Source organism: Malania oleifera, chromosome 11 (assembly GCF_029873635.1).
Source record: "Malania oleifera isolate guangnan ecotype guangnan chromosome 11, ASM2987363v1, whole genome shotgun sequence".
Taxonomy (NCBI): Eukaryota; Viridiplantae; Streptophyta; class Magnoliopsida; order Santalales; family Ximeniaceae; genus Malania; species Malania oleifera.
The window spans coordinates 68,768,944-68,786,460 of record NC_080427.1 but is presented as its reverse complement, the minus strand read 5'-3'; the positions used below and the strand labels follow the sequence as shown (position 1 = coordinate 68,786,460).

General features: G+C 34.9%; 1 protein-coding gene across 1 annotated transcript in view; it reads right to left on the bottom strand.

The window, feature by feature from the left end:
* LOC131143469 (uncharacterized) overlaps positions 1-17,517 on the bottom strand; it is a 79,813-nt gene that overhangs the window by 28,883 nt on the left and 33,413 nt on the right. Inside the window, exons 5-6 of the mRNA XM_058091788.1 lie at positions 16,231-16,322; positions 16,027-16,130 (exon numbers count right to left, since the gene is read on the bottom strand). Of these exons, the coding sequence (XP_057947771.1) occupies positions 16,027-16,130; positions 16,231-16,322 (196 nt within the window). The remainder of the gene's footprint in view (positions 1-16,026; positions 16,131-16,230; positions 16,323-17,517) is intronic.

Below are 17,517 nucleotides of genomic sequence, written 5' to 3'. Positions count from 1 at the left end.
TAAGACAACTTCTTCCCTAGAAAAATGTGTGCAGAACGCTCCATCCACAACCCCCCAAAGACTGCAAAAGAAGCCCACTTGCAAAGCACTTCCCTTTCCTTTTGCCTGCCAAATCCAGCAAAAAGAAACTACCAAAAAATCCTCCACTATCTTAGAACTCACCCAACATTTGCATAAAATACCAAATAACTTATTCCAAACACTCCCAATGAACAAATGCAATGATGATTCTGAACAATTAAAGCAGAGTACACACGTCTGGAGGTATAGCCTTCAAAGGTCTCCTAACCTGCAGCAAGTTATTGGTATTCATTCTATCAAGCGCAACCAACCAGATAAAACCCTTAATCTTAAATGGGACTTTGGGCTTCCAAATGGAACTATAGAGAGGAAAAGATAAATTAGACCTATTCAAAAAATCAAAAAAAGATTGGCACAAATAAACCATTGAAGGATCCAGAGACCAAGACCGCCTACCCTCCTCTAAAGAAAAACAATACTCAACAAGCCTGGCAAAGAGGAAAGCTCTACCATCTCCCTATCATTTAATGATCTACAAATGGAAATCCCAAGAAGGTGAAGCACCACCTAGATCAACAATAAAAGAAGAAATTGTCCCATTCTACCCTAATATCAGGCGAAAGAGGCATGGAAAAGAGGTGGACAAATACTACGTTTCCCAACCAAGGATCTTTCCAGAAACAGATAATACTACCTCCTCCCACCAGGAATTTAATAGGGGGAATGAACAGGGGATAACTTGGGAGATAGCTTTACATGGACTCTCCAAAGAACATCTAAATCTCAAATTAGTATCCCACCCATTCTCATTGAATCCATACTTGCTTTTAACAACCAAATGCCACAGGGAGGAATTCTCTAGCAGAAACCGCCAAAGCCATTTAGCCAAAAGATCTGTATTTTTAGACACCAAATTTCCAATACCCAAATTGCCCTCCTTTTCAACTAACCTAATATTTTAACTATACAATATAAAATAAATGCTTATGCTACATCTAATTTGTACAAAAATAAATCAATTAATTAAATTATATCTAAAAAATAAAATCCTACTCTTGCCCCATTTGAAGTATTCTTGTATTAAGACTATGCTTAATTCATGAATAAAATTGGCATGGGAATGGAATCAATGATGGAATGCAATTTCTATGTTGGATACTCATGCAGATTCACAGAATGACTATCTAAATCACTAGTCCAGTTCCTTCTCTAATGTTAAGTTTCCTTAAGTAGTGGCTAGAATGGAATGAAAAATGTCATTTTTCAAATACAATAACAATAACAACAAACCAAGCCTTAACTCCCACTAGTTGGGGTATGCTACATGAATCCTTTTCTACCAATTTACACAATTGTGGGCAATTTCCTCTGACAATGTCAAAGCTATTAAATCTTTACCCACTACCTCATTTCAAGTTATTTTAGGTCTACCCCTGCCCTTTCTACTACTACTACAATAACTAGCTCACTCCTCCTCATAAGTGCACCATTTGGCCTACCTTGTAGATGCTCTAACCATGTGAGTTTTCCCACCCTATCTTGTAGAGGTGCTATACCTAACTTGTTTTCAATATGTTCATCCCTTAAATTATCCTTTAACATTATACCAATCATCCACCTTGCATTCTCATTTCAAAAACTTTTAATTTTTGGATATGTTGTTTCCTAGTTGCCCAACATTCTAATTCATATAGCATAGTTGGTCTTATAGGAATCCTGTAAAACTCTCCTTCTGATTTTAAGGGCATTATATAATGACACAGCACACCCAAAGCTCTTCTCCATTTTACCCACTCTGCTTTGAATCTATGCATAACATCTTCTTTGATTTCTCCTTTAGCTTGCATAATAGATTCAAGGTATCTAAAAATCTAGTAGTGCTATTAATTTCTTGACCAACAACTTTAATATTTTCTCTAATATTATTACTCTTACCATGATTAAAATTACATTTCATATACTATCTTGTTTTAAAGTTGTTCTTCAGAATTCTAACTAAGATTCTAATTCACCCCTAGTTCATCAATCAAGACAATATCATATGCAAACAACATATACTATGGAACCTCACTTTGGATACTGCTCCAAAGTTCATCCATCATTAATGCAAACAAATAAGGGCTTAAAGCAGGTCCTTGATATACACCTATAGTGATTGGAAATTTCCTACTCCTAGTTTCATTAATCAAGACGATATCATATGCGAACAACATATACCATGGAACCTCATTTTGGATACTGCTACTAAGTTCATCCATCATCAATGCAAAATGATAAGGGCTTAAAGCAGGTCCTTGATGTACACTTATTGTGATTGGTAATTTCCTAGACTTTCCACCTGTAGTCCTTGTAGTCCTAACACTCGTCATTACTCTATCGTAGATACCCTTAACGACATCAGTATACCTACTATAACTCCCTTTTTTTATAAAACCCATCATAAACTTCTCTAGGTACCCTATCGAAGGCTTTCTCTAAGTCAATAAAAACCATATGCAGGTCCTTCTTCTTTTTCCTAAATTTTTCAATTAATATTCTTAAAAGATATGTAACTTCAACACTCAATCTCCCAGGCATAAAACCTGATTTTTTGAGACCCTCAATTCTAACCTTCGTCTTTGTTCAATTACCTTTCCCAATTACACGATAATTATTACAATTTTGGATATCTCCTTTATTTTTGTATGTATAGGTATTAAAGTGCTTATCCTCAATTCATCTGATTTTCTTAATTTTTGTAATTGTGTTCAATAAATCAATTAACCATATAATTCCATTATCACCTATGCATTTCCAAACTTTAATCGGGATGTCATTCAGCCCTATAAATTTTTCATTTTTCATTTTTTTAATGCAAACTTAACTTCATTAACTGTAAATTTTACAAATAAATCTCAAATTTTTAGTTTTTCCCTCAAGTTTCAATTCTAAGTTTAAGCCATGGTCTTAAATTTCCACGAAATTGTCGAAATTTCCGATTTCCGTCACCCTCGAAATCGAAATGGCAGTCAATTTCTGTCTTGCATAATTTCCGTCGAAATCTCAACGAATCATTTGAAATATATCGAAACCTCGAAATTTTAGCGAAATTTCGAAATTTTAACTATGCAATGAAATTTTGTTGAAATTCAAACGAGAGATTCAAGAGTGAAGTGAAATTTCTCTTTTAATTTATATCATTTATTTTATTGAAACAAAAGGTTATCATAAGTGCTTTTGAAATTATATGAAAAAATAAACTTATAATAATATTTTATTTAACCATTCATGTCTAAATTATCAATATTTGTATAATAAATAATTTATGAATTTCATTTGCATTAACTGAATATGTTTAATGTACATTATCTTACAAGAATGTTTGATACACATACTATTTTACGACTTTTCCACATCATACAAAACATAGATGTATTTAATTTGTAATATATTAGTCCTAGAACTAATATTATTATGTTTGTTTACCATTTCTAAAGTTTCACAAATAATTTCAAGCTTTACTACTAGTTTCCGTTATTTTTTCAAATCGAAATCGAAATTTCCGTATTTTTGGAGCTTCGAAATTTGAGTCGAAATCGAAATTTAAGACCTTGGTTTAAGCCTTCTACTTTGTTTTCATTAAATAGTTTACCAAAGTAACTTTGCCATTTTCTTTTATGTCTTCTTCTTTAACCATGACACAATCATCCTCATTTTTTATACATTTTACATTCCCGAAGTCCTTACTCTTTCTTTCTCTAGCTCTAGCAAGTTTAAATATGTTTCTTTCCTCTTCTTTTATAAATTATTTTATGCTCCATGGTTAGCTTCACTAATGGCCTTTTTTGCATCTTTTCTTGCCTTTTCATACTTTTCAAAGTTCTCCATGTTTCTATTGGTGCGTGAGTTCCTTTGTTTTAGTCCCAAGGAGGGTCAAGGTGACCATCTTGTTAGTTAGGACATGGTTAGCATATATACGTCCGGGGGGGCTCAAGTGTTGGGAATGTTGTATCCAAGAACATCTCTATTATAGGTAAATGGCTTTGGAGGTTTCCCCCGAGAAACTGAATTCCTATGGAATAAGCTGATTATGAGTAAGTACGAACCAAATGGAATAGGTGGGTGACGAGGAGCAGCGACATCATATTTCATGCATGTCCATAGAAATTTGTCTCTCAATTAGCTTGTTAGATCTTTCTTCTTATTTGGTTCAAAGTGGATGAGGGCAAAACAATCTGCTTCTAGGAAGATGTATGGGTTAGGGAGACTTCATTGGAGCTGAAGGTTCCTCATCTTTTTAAGCTTTCATCACTTCACAATGCTCATGTCAGCTCTTTTATTTCTTCTGAGGGGGGTCCTTCTTCTTGGGATTTCCGTTTTTTCAAGAATCTCAACAATAGAGAGGTTGATGAGCTCACTACACTTAGTCCATTGAAGGACCATCACATTCCCTCTTCTAGTGAGGATGAGAGAGTGTGGGAGGAGGATTTTTCAAGTTTATTTTCTTTCAATTCTTTCCTATTCCACCTACTGAAAACCCATACCCCTAATCCTTTTCCTTGGACCAGCTTTCTTCGGAGGGTAAGATGTCAAGGAAGATTCAGAATTTTATTTGGATTGTGATTCTAGAAAGGATTAACACGCAAGATCTACTTCAAAGGAGAAGATCCTATAAGGATCGCAGTCCTGATATGTGCTTTATGTGCAATTGGGTTATGAAAGCACTGAGTCAAATGCTCATCTTTTGTGCATTTCAAAGTGGCATAGCAACTTTGGAATGCCCTTTTCTCTCTAGCAAGGAAAGAGTGGATGGCTCTGGGAAAGGTGAGTGTGTGGCTGATATGAGCATTAAGAATGGTTGAGCTCTATAGTGTGCGGCTATTTTCGCCATCCTCTGGACCATATGGATAGAGACGATTGCTAGGATTTTCAGAAGCTGACCAACTTGCTCACGGCTTTTGTAAGATAGAATGGCTTTCCTAGCCTCCTTGTGGGTACACTCTTGGGGTTTCTTTGGGGGTCTTCCACTATCCAACCTCATTAGAGATTAAGGGCGGTGCTATTGTAATGGACTTGTTATATATTTTGTTCCCCCTATTTTGGTATTTTCTTTCTGTTTATAGTTTTCTGTTAGCTTTTCTAGCTAATTGGGGAGGACAACTCCTATAAATCATGCACTCCATTTTTAGTTTTAAAAATATTGTCTTCTTCTTCTATCAAAAAATATGTTTGCCTAGTTTTATACCAAATTCTGTCTTTGCAGCTTCTGGACATCTTGCTCCCACCACCAACTTTCTTTACTAGCCGAGAATCTTTCTCTAGATTGACCTAAAATCTATTTTGCTGTCTTTTTAATAGAACTAGCTAACTAGTTATTCTGCTCCAAAGAGTGTGAATCTGCACTATCCCCTATTGCCCAATTACCTCTTTGACCATTTTACCTTTAAATTTTACCATATCTTCTCCCTTTACGTTCCACCACCTAATTCTCTTGCATTGATTTATGTTACCCTTTCTCTTCCACTTTTTAAATACGTATATGTAATACTAGAACTCTATGTTGTGTAGTTAAGCTTTCACATAGATAACTTAACAATCCTTACATGATATGATTGACCCTCCCAGTTAAGAAAAACTCATTTGTTGTTCTATTTTTGCCACTCTTGAAGGTTTTTAAGTGTTCTCTCTTCTTAAAGCATGTATTCATTGTAATAAAATCAAATGACGTGGCAAAGTCTAAGATCATATTGCTTGACTCGTTTTTTATCTCCATATCCATGTACTCGATATATCCTCTGATAACCTTTATTGTCCTTTCCAATGTTTCCATTCAAATCAAATCAATGAATATTTTTCTCAGACCTTGAGACCATGGTTTTAAATAACGGCCGTTACGTAGCGTAACGGCCGATACGTAACGGAAATCAGAGGGCCCGAAACCGATACGGGCCGATTATGCGGTTCGGAAAAAATTCACGGCCGTAACGGCCGTTACGGAGGCGTAACGGCACGTAACGGCCGATACTCCAACGTTACATGTCGTAACGTCCATTACGGACCGTTACATGGCCGACAGGTAGCATATTCGCTGAAGGGCAGCAGGCAGCAGCGCTGCTTTCCCCCTCTCCCCAGTCCCCACACCCATCTGCCATTCAAAGGGTAAAAAGGAAAGTTACAAATTGACCTTGAAAATTTGTTGGCCTTCGGCAATAAGAAGGCTTCAAAGCCTGAGAGTGAGCACACCGAGGCTACCGAGCAGATCTACTCAGAATTGCAGACTTGCAGTTCCAAGCTTCCAGTTCCAGCAACTTGGCGAGTCACCGGCGACGGCGAAAGGTCTGCAGCAGCTCCGCCAGTCGTCGCAGTCGGCACCTTCCTCCGCCAGTCGTCGCAGTCGCCACCAACCAGCCTCTCGATTTCAGCTTCGGAGGCTCGGAGCTTGGAGTCATCGCTGCTTTGTGCTTCGCTCCTTCGACTCTTCGAGGCTCCTCCGAGTTCCCTCGAATCCCTCCCCTCTCTCGGTCTGACTCGACTACCAGGCCTCATAAGCGTATGAGACACTCTAACACCCACAGCACTTTTCATTATTTTTTTTTTTTTTTTAATTATATTTTGTTGTACCACAGCCCTTTTCATTCTGTTTATTTTTTTAAATTATATTTTGTGGTAAAATAGGTTTGTTAAATTGAATTAAAAAAAAAGTAATTTAATAGAGTAAAAAATTAGAAATCATTAATAATTATGTAAAATAAAATTTTCTTAATTTATAAATATTTTAATTGTATTATATTTTTGAAAGATAATTATGAAAATTAATTCCATGACATAGCAAGCAATTATTAATATTATATAATTAATATTTTTTAAGGTTAGTAAATAATTAATATTTACCAATAATAATTGAAGCCTTTTTTATAATAATATTTGAATATCAATAATCCACTACTGCATTCACCATCTAAACAAAGCATTAAAATAATGTATGTACACAAGACATCCATGTGATGGCATTTTATATTATCTAGGCTTAATTGAGCTCTATTTTTCACCATTCTTAAAGAATTCCAAGGAATACTCTGCACAATTATTATAATATTTAGTCTTAGGATTTGCCAAACTCATAGAAATAAAATTAATTCATGGCACCAATTGGCTAACATACTATTTATGTCAGCTGGACAAAGTGGTCATTTTGATAAAGAAGATATCATATTCACTCCCATCTATTGAAAAAATATTAAATAATATTCATATTATAAAAGAAAAAAAAATTAAATAACATCTATCACCCATTTTATGTTACATGTGTATCTACTTGCCATTTCTTGAGTAGAGTGACCCTGTTTATTAATATTTTTTAAGTTTTAAAACATCATTTTGACCTTAAATTTAAAATTAGGTAAAATAAATGTTTACATCTATTTTTTGTTTTTAGTTATCAAATAAAGTAAAAATTAATAACTTAATAAAAAAAAATTAACCTAATAGTTAATACGTTAATAAATTGATTTTTACTAATTACTACTACTGGAATTTGTAGAAAAATTTAATTTTAATCCATATACTGAGAAAATGCTTAAAAAAATTAAATAGTCAATTTGTAATGTATGGATCTCTATTTGTGATGCTATGATGTATATGAAAGTAGAGCAAAAATCTTTTTCACCTGTTAATTTCTTATAGTTATAAATGAAAATAAAATCAAGCTATAAAAAATAATGAAAATATCTTTTTAAAGATAAAGGAATATATTTTTTTTGTAATAAAATATCTAATATTTTATAATTTTGTTTATTTAAATATAAAAATAATAAACATTACTTATTATTTTTAATCAAATATTATACTTATTTTTACGTAATAAGTATTTAAAATTAGGACTATTTAGTACTTATTATTTAATATTTACTAAATTACTAATCATATTATTCCTGTCATTGTAGGAAGGTTGTAACTTTATATTTTCTTTATATTTTGTGTAGAGATCATCAAATTAAGTCTATCAATATGTCACGTGATAGAGGAAATGAAAACTTACCTAGTGAGAATATTGGATGGCATTTTGGTACTGCGGTAGACGGTAATAGACATGTTATTATGTGTAAGTTATGTGGGAAGATAATCAAAGGGGGCATTACACGCTTGAAACAACACTTGGCACATAAAAAGGGTCAAGTAGCTGGATGCTCAAATGTGACCACACAAGTAAGAGAACAAATGATGAAACATCTACAACAGTATGCTGAGAAGAAAAGAGATAAACAAAAAAGGCAAGAAGAAGCAGAAGCCCAAATTAGAGGAGATTTTGAGAATTTGAGCGATGAAGAAGACTTGGAAGAAGAAAGTATGAGATTTGCTCGACAAGAAAGCATGCGATCACAACAACAATGGGAAGAGAGACAAAGATTTCGAGCAAGAACAACTGGAAGGGGTAATATTTATGAAGAGGGAGGTGGCTCTGGCAGTGGTGCTACCAGTGGTTTCAATAGAGCAGGAGCTCGATCTTATAGTGGTCGAGAAGCTGGAGGTAGTGGACCACAATGGATCAATCCTGATGCCCCTGAAGCTAGACTAAAGGCAATGGATCCTATTTTAGAAAGAAGCAAGAGTGCGAAACAACCAAAACTCAACACAAAGTTACTGAAAGGTTTAAGAAGTAAATTAGGAAAAGCGGTTGGAAAATTCCTAATTTTTAATCGGATTCCAGCGAATGTAGCTGACTCTCCATTTATGCAGCCTATGCTTGATATTGCTGCAGAGGTTGGAAAGGGGGTGAAGGGTCTATCACCCTATGAGATATCTGAAATTTATTTGGAGCAAGAGTATCAAGAAATGAAAAATTATATAGCTTCTTTTGCTGGAATTTGGAAGGAAAGAGGTGTAACACTTATGTGTGATGGTTGGTCAGGACCAACTAGAAAACACATTATAAACTTTTTAGTTTATTGCGATAGAGGCACCGGGTTTCATAAATCAGTTGATGCCTCTGATGTGCCAAGCAGAACAGCTGAATATTATTTCAGGTAATTTTCTAATTTTAATTGTATATGCAAATAGTATTATGGACTTGCATGTTTTTAATGAAATAGTAGTAATTATTGAATCTATAATTTGATTTCAGATTAATGGATGAGGTGGTTGAAGAAATTGGAGAGGAGAATGTTGTCCAAGTAGTGACTGATAATGAAGCTGCAATGAAGGCAGGAGGAAAATTATTAATGCAGAAGAGGCCCAATCTCTATTGGACAGCATGTGCAGCTCATTGCATAGACCTTATTCTTGAAGATATTGGTAAGAAAAGTAACGTGAAGAAGGTCTTAGAAGATGCAAGAACAATAACCTCATTTATTTACAACCACACATGGACAGTGAATTTCATGAAGAAATTCACAAATAATAGAGAGTTACTTCACCCTGCCATCACTCGATTTGCCACAAATTTCATTGCTTTGGAGACTATTGTCAGGCATAAACAAGCACTAAGGGAAATGTTTACATCTGATGCTTGGAAAAACTCAAGGTTTGGAATGGCAAAATCAGGCCCAGCATATGATTCAAAGAAAATTATCTTAGGCAAAGAGTTTTGGCAAAAGGCCTCTGATATAATTAAAGTGCAAGAACCCTTGGTGAAAGTTCTTAAATTGGTTGATGGTGATGAAAAACCAACCATGGGCTTCATATATGAGGCAATTGATAGGGCGAAGTTGGCCATTCAAAAAGATTGCCGGTTTTACAAAGACTATTGGAAAATTATTGACAACCGGTGGAGTTTTCAGTTGCACCAAGATTTGCACGCTGCTGGTAAGTGTAAATCAAATACAATTTCTTATTATTTTAACTTTTAAATTATGCATAGTTGCATTAGAAAACTATTGATTAATATGTTTCTAAATTTAATTGTAGGGTATTTTTTGAACCCACAATTTCTTTATGGTGCCCCACCCTCTCCTGAAGTTGCTAGAGAAGTCATGGATAGAGTTAAAAAAGTGATAACCAAGTTGGTACCCAATATAGATACTCAAATTCGGGCTATTAATCAAATAAGTATTGGTTCCATTAAATTGAATAATGAATTGTTCTAGTATTCTGTAATACTTTCAAGAATAATTATTAATACATCTAATTAATTAATTATATTTCACAATCATCCTTTTTTAGTTGTTGCTATATCGAGATAGGCAGGAGACTTTTGGAACCCCGTTGGCTCAAAGGGCAATGAAACAAACAAATCCTGGTAAATATGGCTATATAGCTAAATAATGGAGAATTACTCTATTTTCTCTCTTTGTGTTCAAATTTGACTTTTGAAATACGCTATACTAACATAAAACTCTTTTTAATTATTCATGCAGCTGAATGGTGGATTCATTATGGTTTGTGTGCTCCTGAGCTCCAAAGAATAGCAATTAGAGTTCTTAGCCAGACCACATCAGCTTCGAACTGTGAGCGTAATTGGAGCACCTTTAGCCTCATCCATACGAAAACAAGAAATAGATTAAAGTACATGAGACTACAAAAACTTGTTTTCGTACATTACAACATGAGGTTAAAGTTAAGACGTACAATGAGAAGAAGCCAACGAGAAATTGAAGAGGGTTTCAATCCTATCAATTTGGACTACATTTTCGAAGAAGATGATCCTTTAAGTCAATGGTTAGAGGAGAGAGAGACACCACTACTCGACGGTCAGGACAATTCAAATTGGTTAAATGAAGAGGTTGGTGGTACTACAGAAGGAGGTGATCAACCACCAATAAACGCGCATGATGATTCAGGTTCAAGCCCTGAACGTACACAAAGTGATGACAATCTTGGTTTGAGCCCACCAAGTGATGATGATGGTAATAGTGGTGCTGGAGCTGGGGTTGGGGGGGGTGGCAGTGGTGGTGGTGGAGGCGGCGGTGTAGAATATAATTATGGATATGATACAGGGACATCATTTGGAAGGGATATATATCCTTCTGATCCTTATGGACTACATGACATACCTGAAAATTATGACTTGGGTATTCCTCCAGGGAACCAATCTTCACAACCCAGGAGAAGGAGGAGTGCTCATGGTGACCCTAGCGATTCTACTGAAGATTCATATGGTGTGGTTCGTAGTTTTGGCGACTTTGGTTTAGATGGTTCATCATCACAATCATATGAATCTCATCCAGCATATCCACATTATGCATCTCGTGACTCACATTTTTATCCCAGTGGATCAGGAATCTCAGGATCTAGTGAGTCTTCTTCTACACACTACCCAGAGCCAGCCCCTGCCCCAACTTATAGACATTATTCAGGAGAATTTTCATCACCAGTACATTTTCAAGAGCAACAACAAAATGACGCAAACTTGGGTTCATTCAACTATGTATTTCCACAAGGATGGGGAGATAATTTCCCATCCCAATCTCAAGATACAGATGCAAATTATGAAGACCCTCCACATCATTCTTTTTGGTGGTGACATGTGTTATGTTATAAATTTGTAATATTGTATTCATGTATTTTCAACTATTTATTGATATTTGATATTAATCACTTTTTAAATTCATGTATGTGTAATGTGTATATTGAGTATTAAGTCTATTGAGTATTGATTCATTTTTAGTAACTTTATGACTTTAATTAATTGATTCTTACATTTCTACATCTTTTTACTCATTAAAGTAATGTAAACTATAAAAAAAATATGTTTTTTTTTTTGTAAACAGCGCACTAAAATTAATATAAAAATCATAATGCCTATTAAAAAGCATTTGTAGGTTGAATGAAAGCCTTCAAAATTCATTAAAAATCATGTACTAATGGATTTCATGCTTATTTTTTAATTTTGGCATGGTTGTGCATGCGTGAAAAAAATTCACGACCGTTACGCCCGCTTCCCGTTACGTAACACCTGCGTCTCCCGCGACCCGCGACACCCGCGACCGTTTCGCGACGTTACCCGCGACCGCGATTTCGAACCATGCTTGAGACCCCTTGTATAATACTATCTATATCTTTCCAAAATTGTCTTTTAAGGTTTTTTGTTAAGTGTCACAGAGTACAGACTTCCAAAGCCAAAAGGAATTACCCTTGCCAAGATCTGCCTGAAGTGTCAAGGAGTCACGCCCGCGCGGCAGCAAGACCAAACCAAGTCCGTACCCATCCTCATCTAAGAAAACACTCAAATGTCTAACCTAGTGGTCAAGTTTCACGGCTCAAAGGCCCTTGATCCAATTGAAGTTGTCACTGAGGATTGAAGACTCAAGACAATAAGGGACTCAAACTAACATTCCACCAGCACTAAAGTAACTCTCATCCCCACAATACAATTCTCGATTTAGAGAATCCATCACGTAGCACCCACTAGCCAGAACTAAGGGAAGCAACACCATACACTACTCAAGGAGGATGCACAAAGGATTACATCCCTCAATAGTCCAACTAGGGTCTTTGATGACACTATCCAACAGTATAGCGAACGGCAATGAAGGGTAAACATCCAAACATCTATTCTTAAATGGATCATCCATGGGGCAACCAAACCCACATGCCCAAGACACCCCTCGAGGATGTCAAGAGCCCGCCCATGAGCGCTTTTGAGGGTGCTCACTTAGTATCCAATAGGATACCGGGGGAGGTAGGCCGCTCACCTGGTGTTCCCTTCAAAATAATGTCTCTGAAGCATTCTCATTCACATACAAGTAACCGTCAGGGGTTTAATACTCATACATCTTAAGTTTGAGAATACCACCATAACTCCATAAGTACTAACTAGATCCACCATAACAACACAGTGAGTCGGTGACGCACTAAAATCATCCCCATGACATCTCCATTGCCAAATCCCTGTTAGCCAAGTTCTCTCCAAGTCAGAATTATACACCAAAAGCGTGTGTCATGGTCACAAGACTCATAAGACCATAACACTAAGCCTATTTAAAGAGAATAAGAACTAATAACATTTATTATCTCTTGGCCTGAAACCATCTTATTTTTATGATTATATTCCCCACCCTTTTAGCATCTACAACACTATCTTTTAGGTCTATCTAAAAATGATTCCTATCCCATTCTTATGAGCGTACCACAATTTAAATCTAGATTTTTCAATTTCTCTAGTGTTCTCTCCTACCCACTAAGTTTCTTAAATGTAGATTACATTATATTTTCTTCTAACCATTGTGTCAACTATCTTGAAACTTTTGACCGTAAGTTTCCTATACTACATGTTGCTAATCTAAGTCTAGTCTTCTGAACTAACTTCTTTACCCATCCATGTCCAAAATGCTGTGGGAACCCTCACATATTTGACACCATACCTGGGGGCCAACACGGCGAATTGCTTCAAGATGATGACCTAGCCCACACTTGCCCATTTGTCGCTACACCCGAGCAGTATAACTGCAGTGCGCAGCTCGTAAGGTACACCCCAACGCATAATCATAAGGATTCATTTCATAGAGATTCGACAAGTTTTATGCCAGCTGCCAACTACCTAATGCAACCCTGCTTTACCTGGGCTTGGACCAGCTACATGTAAAAGATTTAGGATATAGAGTGCATCATAGACAAAGTTCATTTTTCAAATATATCCATAAACTAAAATTATTTATTTTCACAATATTTCAAGAATAAATCTCAACTTATCTGTTAAGAATAATTTTTGTATAATTTAAAACCTCATTCAAAGTCTTAAAAGAATAGAAAGCATCTCTTGTTAAAATTAGAAGTTCCATATGCAAATTAAACCTTTACGCCAAAAAAAGTTCAGAAAAATTAGAAAAATGAAGATTCAAAAAAATATATAAAATGGTATGCACTGTCTACATTGAGCCAGGGTTCTTCGACAACATGGTATCAAAGACATTGAAGCTTGTCAGCATCAGACAGTAAACATTAATGGTTGCTTCAATTCACTTGGACGAGCACCATGTTTGCTGCAGCTGAATGTAATTCCTCCAATGTAATTTCTCATTTTTCAAATTTCAACTGTGTTTTGATTTTCTAAATGTGTATACAAACACATATGATCAGTCTGCACAGTTTAAGTCTTGTTCTTCTTTTTTTATTATTCATTTTTGCTTTCTTGTGATAGGCTTGATTTCTGATATAATGCTGCTCTGGTCTGTATGCTTTTGGTCTAGACATCAGAAATAGTGAAAAAACTCTCTATTTTTGAAAATATTATATATATATATATATATATATATATATATATACAAATTATTTCCGTGGATGAAGGCAACCCCATGGCAGCCTACACCCATAACGAATCCTTCTTCTCATATCGTAAATATCGAGAGAGAGAGAGAGAGAGAGAGAGAGAGAGAGAGACTTCAATTCATGGTTTTAAATAACGGCCGCAACATTACGTAATGGTTTTTTGAATTACTGATACCGATACACACCGCAAAATCGGTGGGAAGAAAAATCATGGCTGTAGCGCCCGTTACGGACTGTGACCGTTACGTAAAGGCCGCTACGGCCGTTACGGACCGTGACCATTACATAAAGGCCACTACAGCCGTTACGTAAGTGCTACAAGACTGTTACGCTGAAAAATTTATTTTATTTTTTATTTTTTCTTCTCACTTTTCCCTCTCTTTCATAAACCATTCTCAATATAACATGTGGCAAGAGGGGGAAAAGATTATAATGAGGATGACAATGATACAAAATTTACCATTTCTTTAAATACTCACAAGAGATGCATTAATTAACAATTTGAAAATACTAACTTCTTAATAAAATATTTTATTTTGATAATATTAGTAATTTGATATTTATGTTCTATATTTTTCAACTTCAGCCTTCTTCTTTTTCTAGTTATTTTATATTTGTAATATTTGTATGTCTTATGTTTCTAATAGATTAATGGAGTGTATAATGTATTTTATTTTATTAATTAATTTAGCACACATAAGAATTTATCACAAATAAGAACAATGAGAAATATAAATGCTCACACACGTAATTTATTATCAATGGTGGTTCAAAACAAATGTAAACTTATTGGCCTTACCAAATAACTTAGTCAAACTAAAGGATCCAAAATATACTAAAACTCTTTCTAAGAAGGGTTAAAAGCTTAAAACATGCAAGACTCTAATATGCACAAGGTTGTATGCGCTTGAAAAAAATTCACAGGTGTTACACCTGCTTCCCATTATGTAACATCCGCTACTGCCGCTTCCCGTTACACCTGTTACCATTATGTTACGCTACCCGCTACCGCATTTTAATGCTTCAATTTACAGAGACAAATCTGGGGTAAAAACATTCCAGTCCCCATGGTCACACCAACCATGATGCCATCATCTTTGGCCTAGGAGTGAAGGCCCAGTGGCATGGATAGCTGTGAAAGGAGAGACTGAGAGAAAGCAATTGGGTGTAAAGGTAAATTTGGAATAATAAGAGATTATGAAGGCTATTTTGGTCATTGTAAAAAGTAGACAGGAAGTGATTCTCATGACTGGGATGTGGAATCCGTTGAATGGGGGAATCAATATTTTGCCTGGAATGTGATTCCGCCCTGCCCTCATTTATGGAAAAGAAACAATGGAATGGGAATCAGGGCCTGAATTCTAATTCTATTCTCCCTGATTCTGCAAACCAAATACTGCATAGAGCAATGACCAAATAAACAATCAGTAATTCAGTACAGATGAGCAATTTGAATTGAAGTGGAAATGTTAGAATTCCACGACTGCAAACAACAACACACAATAACATGGATTAAAGCAGAATAAACACAAGATAAATGATTTTACAGAATATACCATGCTAAAGAGAGCAGAATGGCAGAAAAGGTTCACACAACCAGCTCAGGTGGTTGGGATACAACAATTAATTATGTTTCATTATAACAAGTGCAGATTGTGTTGCAATATTACATACAATTTTACAGAGGCCATAAAATAGTTAAAATTAATGTGCAATGTTAATTTTTGGCTTCTTCTATAAGATGTGACGAGAATTCTAGGTGGAGAAAGAAGAAACATTATACAGGTTAAAATGCCATAGAAACATAGAGCAAAAGGCAATTACCACTTATAGAATTTGCAGAAATATGATAAGGCAACCGCAAAAGTTTTTCACCTTCAGCTTCATACTTTAATACAGATAACAACCCATATTCATCTCCAATATACCTGTAAGTAATATAGAAGAAACACTATTAGGCCACATCTACCAGATAGAATATGTAGTATGCGAACAAAATCAGATGCAAGCATATAATTTGTACAATACATGAAGAGTGAGCCACTGATAAGAGAGAAAGAAGTTATATTGGATTGCCATTGTAGACAACAAGCTGTACACCTGCCCTCTAGATTCCAAACCTGCAAGTGTTGAAAAACTTATGACAGTGCACTAAAGGAGCATCCAAGGCCCCAGGAAACAAAACAAAAGAATTACTTCTGTAGAAAAAGAAACTTTATTAGGAGAAGAAAGAATATACAAGGAGGATAATAAATGCTCCTAAACAAATAAATAAATAAAAAAGAATTTTTCTCCTTCAAAAGACATGTTTATCTCCTTGTTTAGTTATGACATGTTATTAATATTTATCAAAAGATTGGAAATCAATGATCACTATGTCTCTAGCGTGAGTGAACTTAATCCCAACTACTTGGAATTGGCTACACAAATCCATTTTTTGCCCTAAGCTCATCTAGCAGCATAAGAACATGGAAGGAACGAAAAATTTTAAGGGCATGATAATTCTCATACAAGTTTTTGAAAAAATAAAAAAAAATTCCACCAGATAAATCTTTTTGTTTAGAGAGAATTTAAAGTGTTTGAAGTTTAAACAAAAGTTTGATAATTTTCACAAATGTTCAATTGTATTGTAAGCCACCTCAAACAAGTAACGGCCCTTTCTTTTAAGTTTTGGGTTTTTGAAACCATTTTTATTCATTTAACACCATACTCGCATTGAGTTACAACTGCAACTTCTGCTTAATAATTTCTGCATACATAGATTTTCAATCTTTTTTTTTTCTTTTTAACAAATAATTTTGTTTTGTCTACAATAAAATGTTTATAATAGTTACTATTACAAAATATTTATAATAATTAATACCATTACTAAATTTATTTTTTTACTAAATGATTTGATATTTTCATCTCATTAACAAAATTATGCCATATTAATAAGCAAATGCATCAAAAACTATAAATATATTTTCTAGAATATTATTAAATGTATGAATTTTGTTGTTATAATTATTTTTTCTCGATAAACAAATAATATTATTGAGGAGAGAAAAAATCATGCATTTTGTTATAAATTGCTGTCTAACATTTCAACTTTGACCAAGTGAGCTCACAATAAATCTGTTTTTTTGTAGAAAGTAAAGATTACAGTTACAAGTTCGCATGTCAATAAGGCATTATCATCATTTTCTGTACATTGTGTGTGTATTCGTGTGTGTGTGTGTGTGTGTGTGTATATGTATGTATTGTAAGCAAAAGAATTATATTAACAATTGCAGCAGACAGTACAATGAGGGGGGAACAAGATGTCCTCCCAAG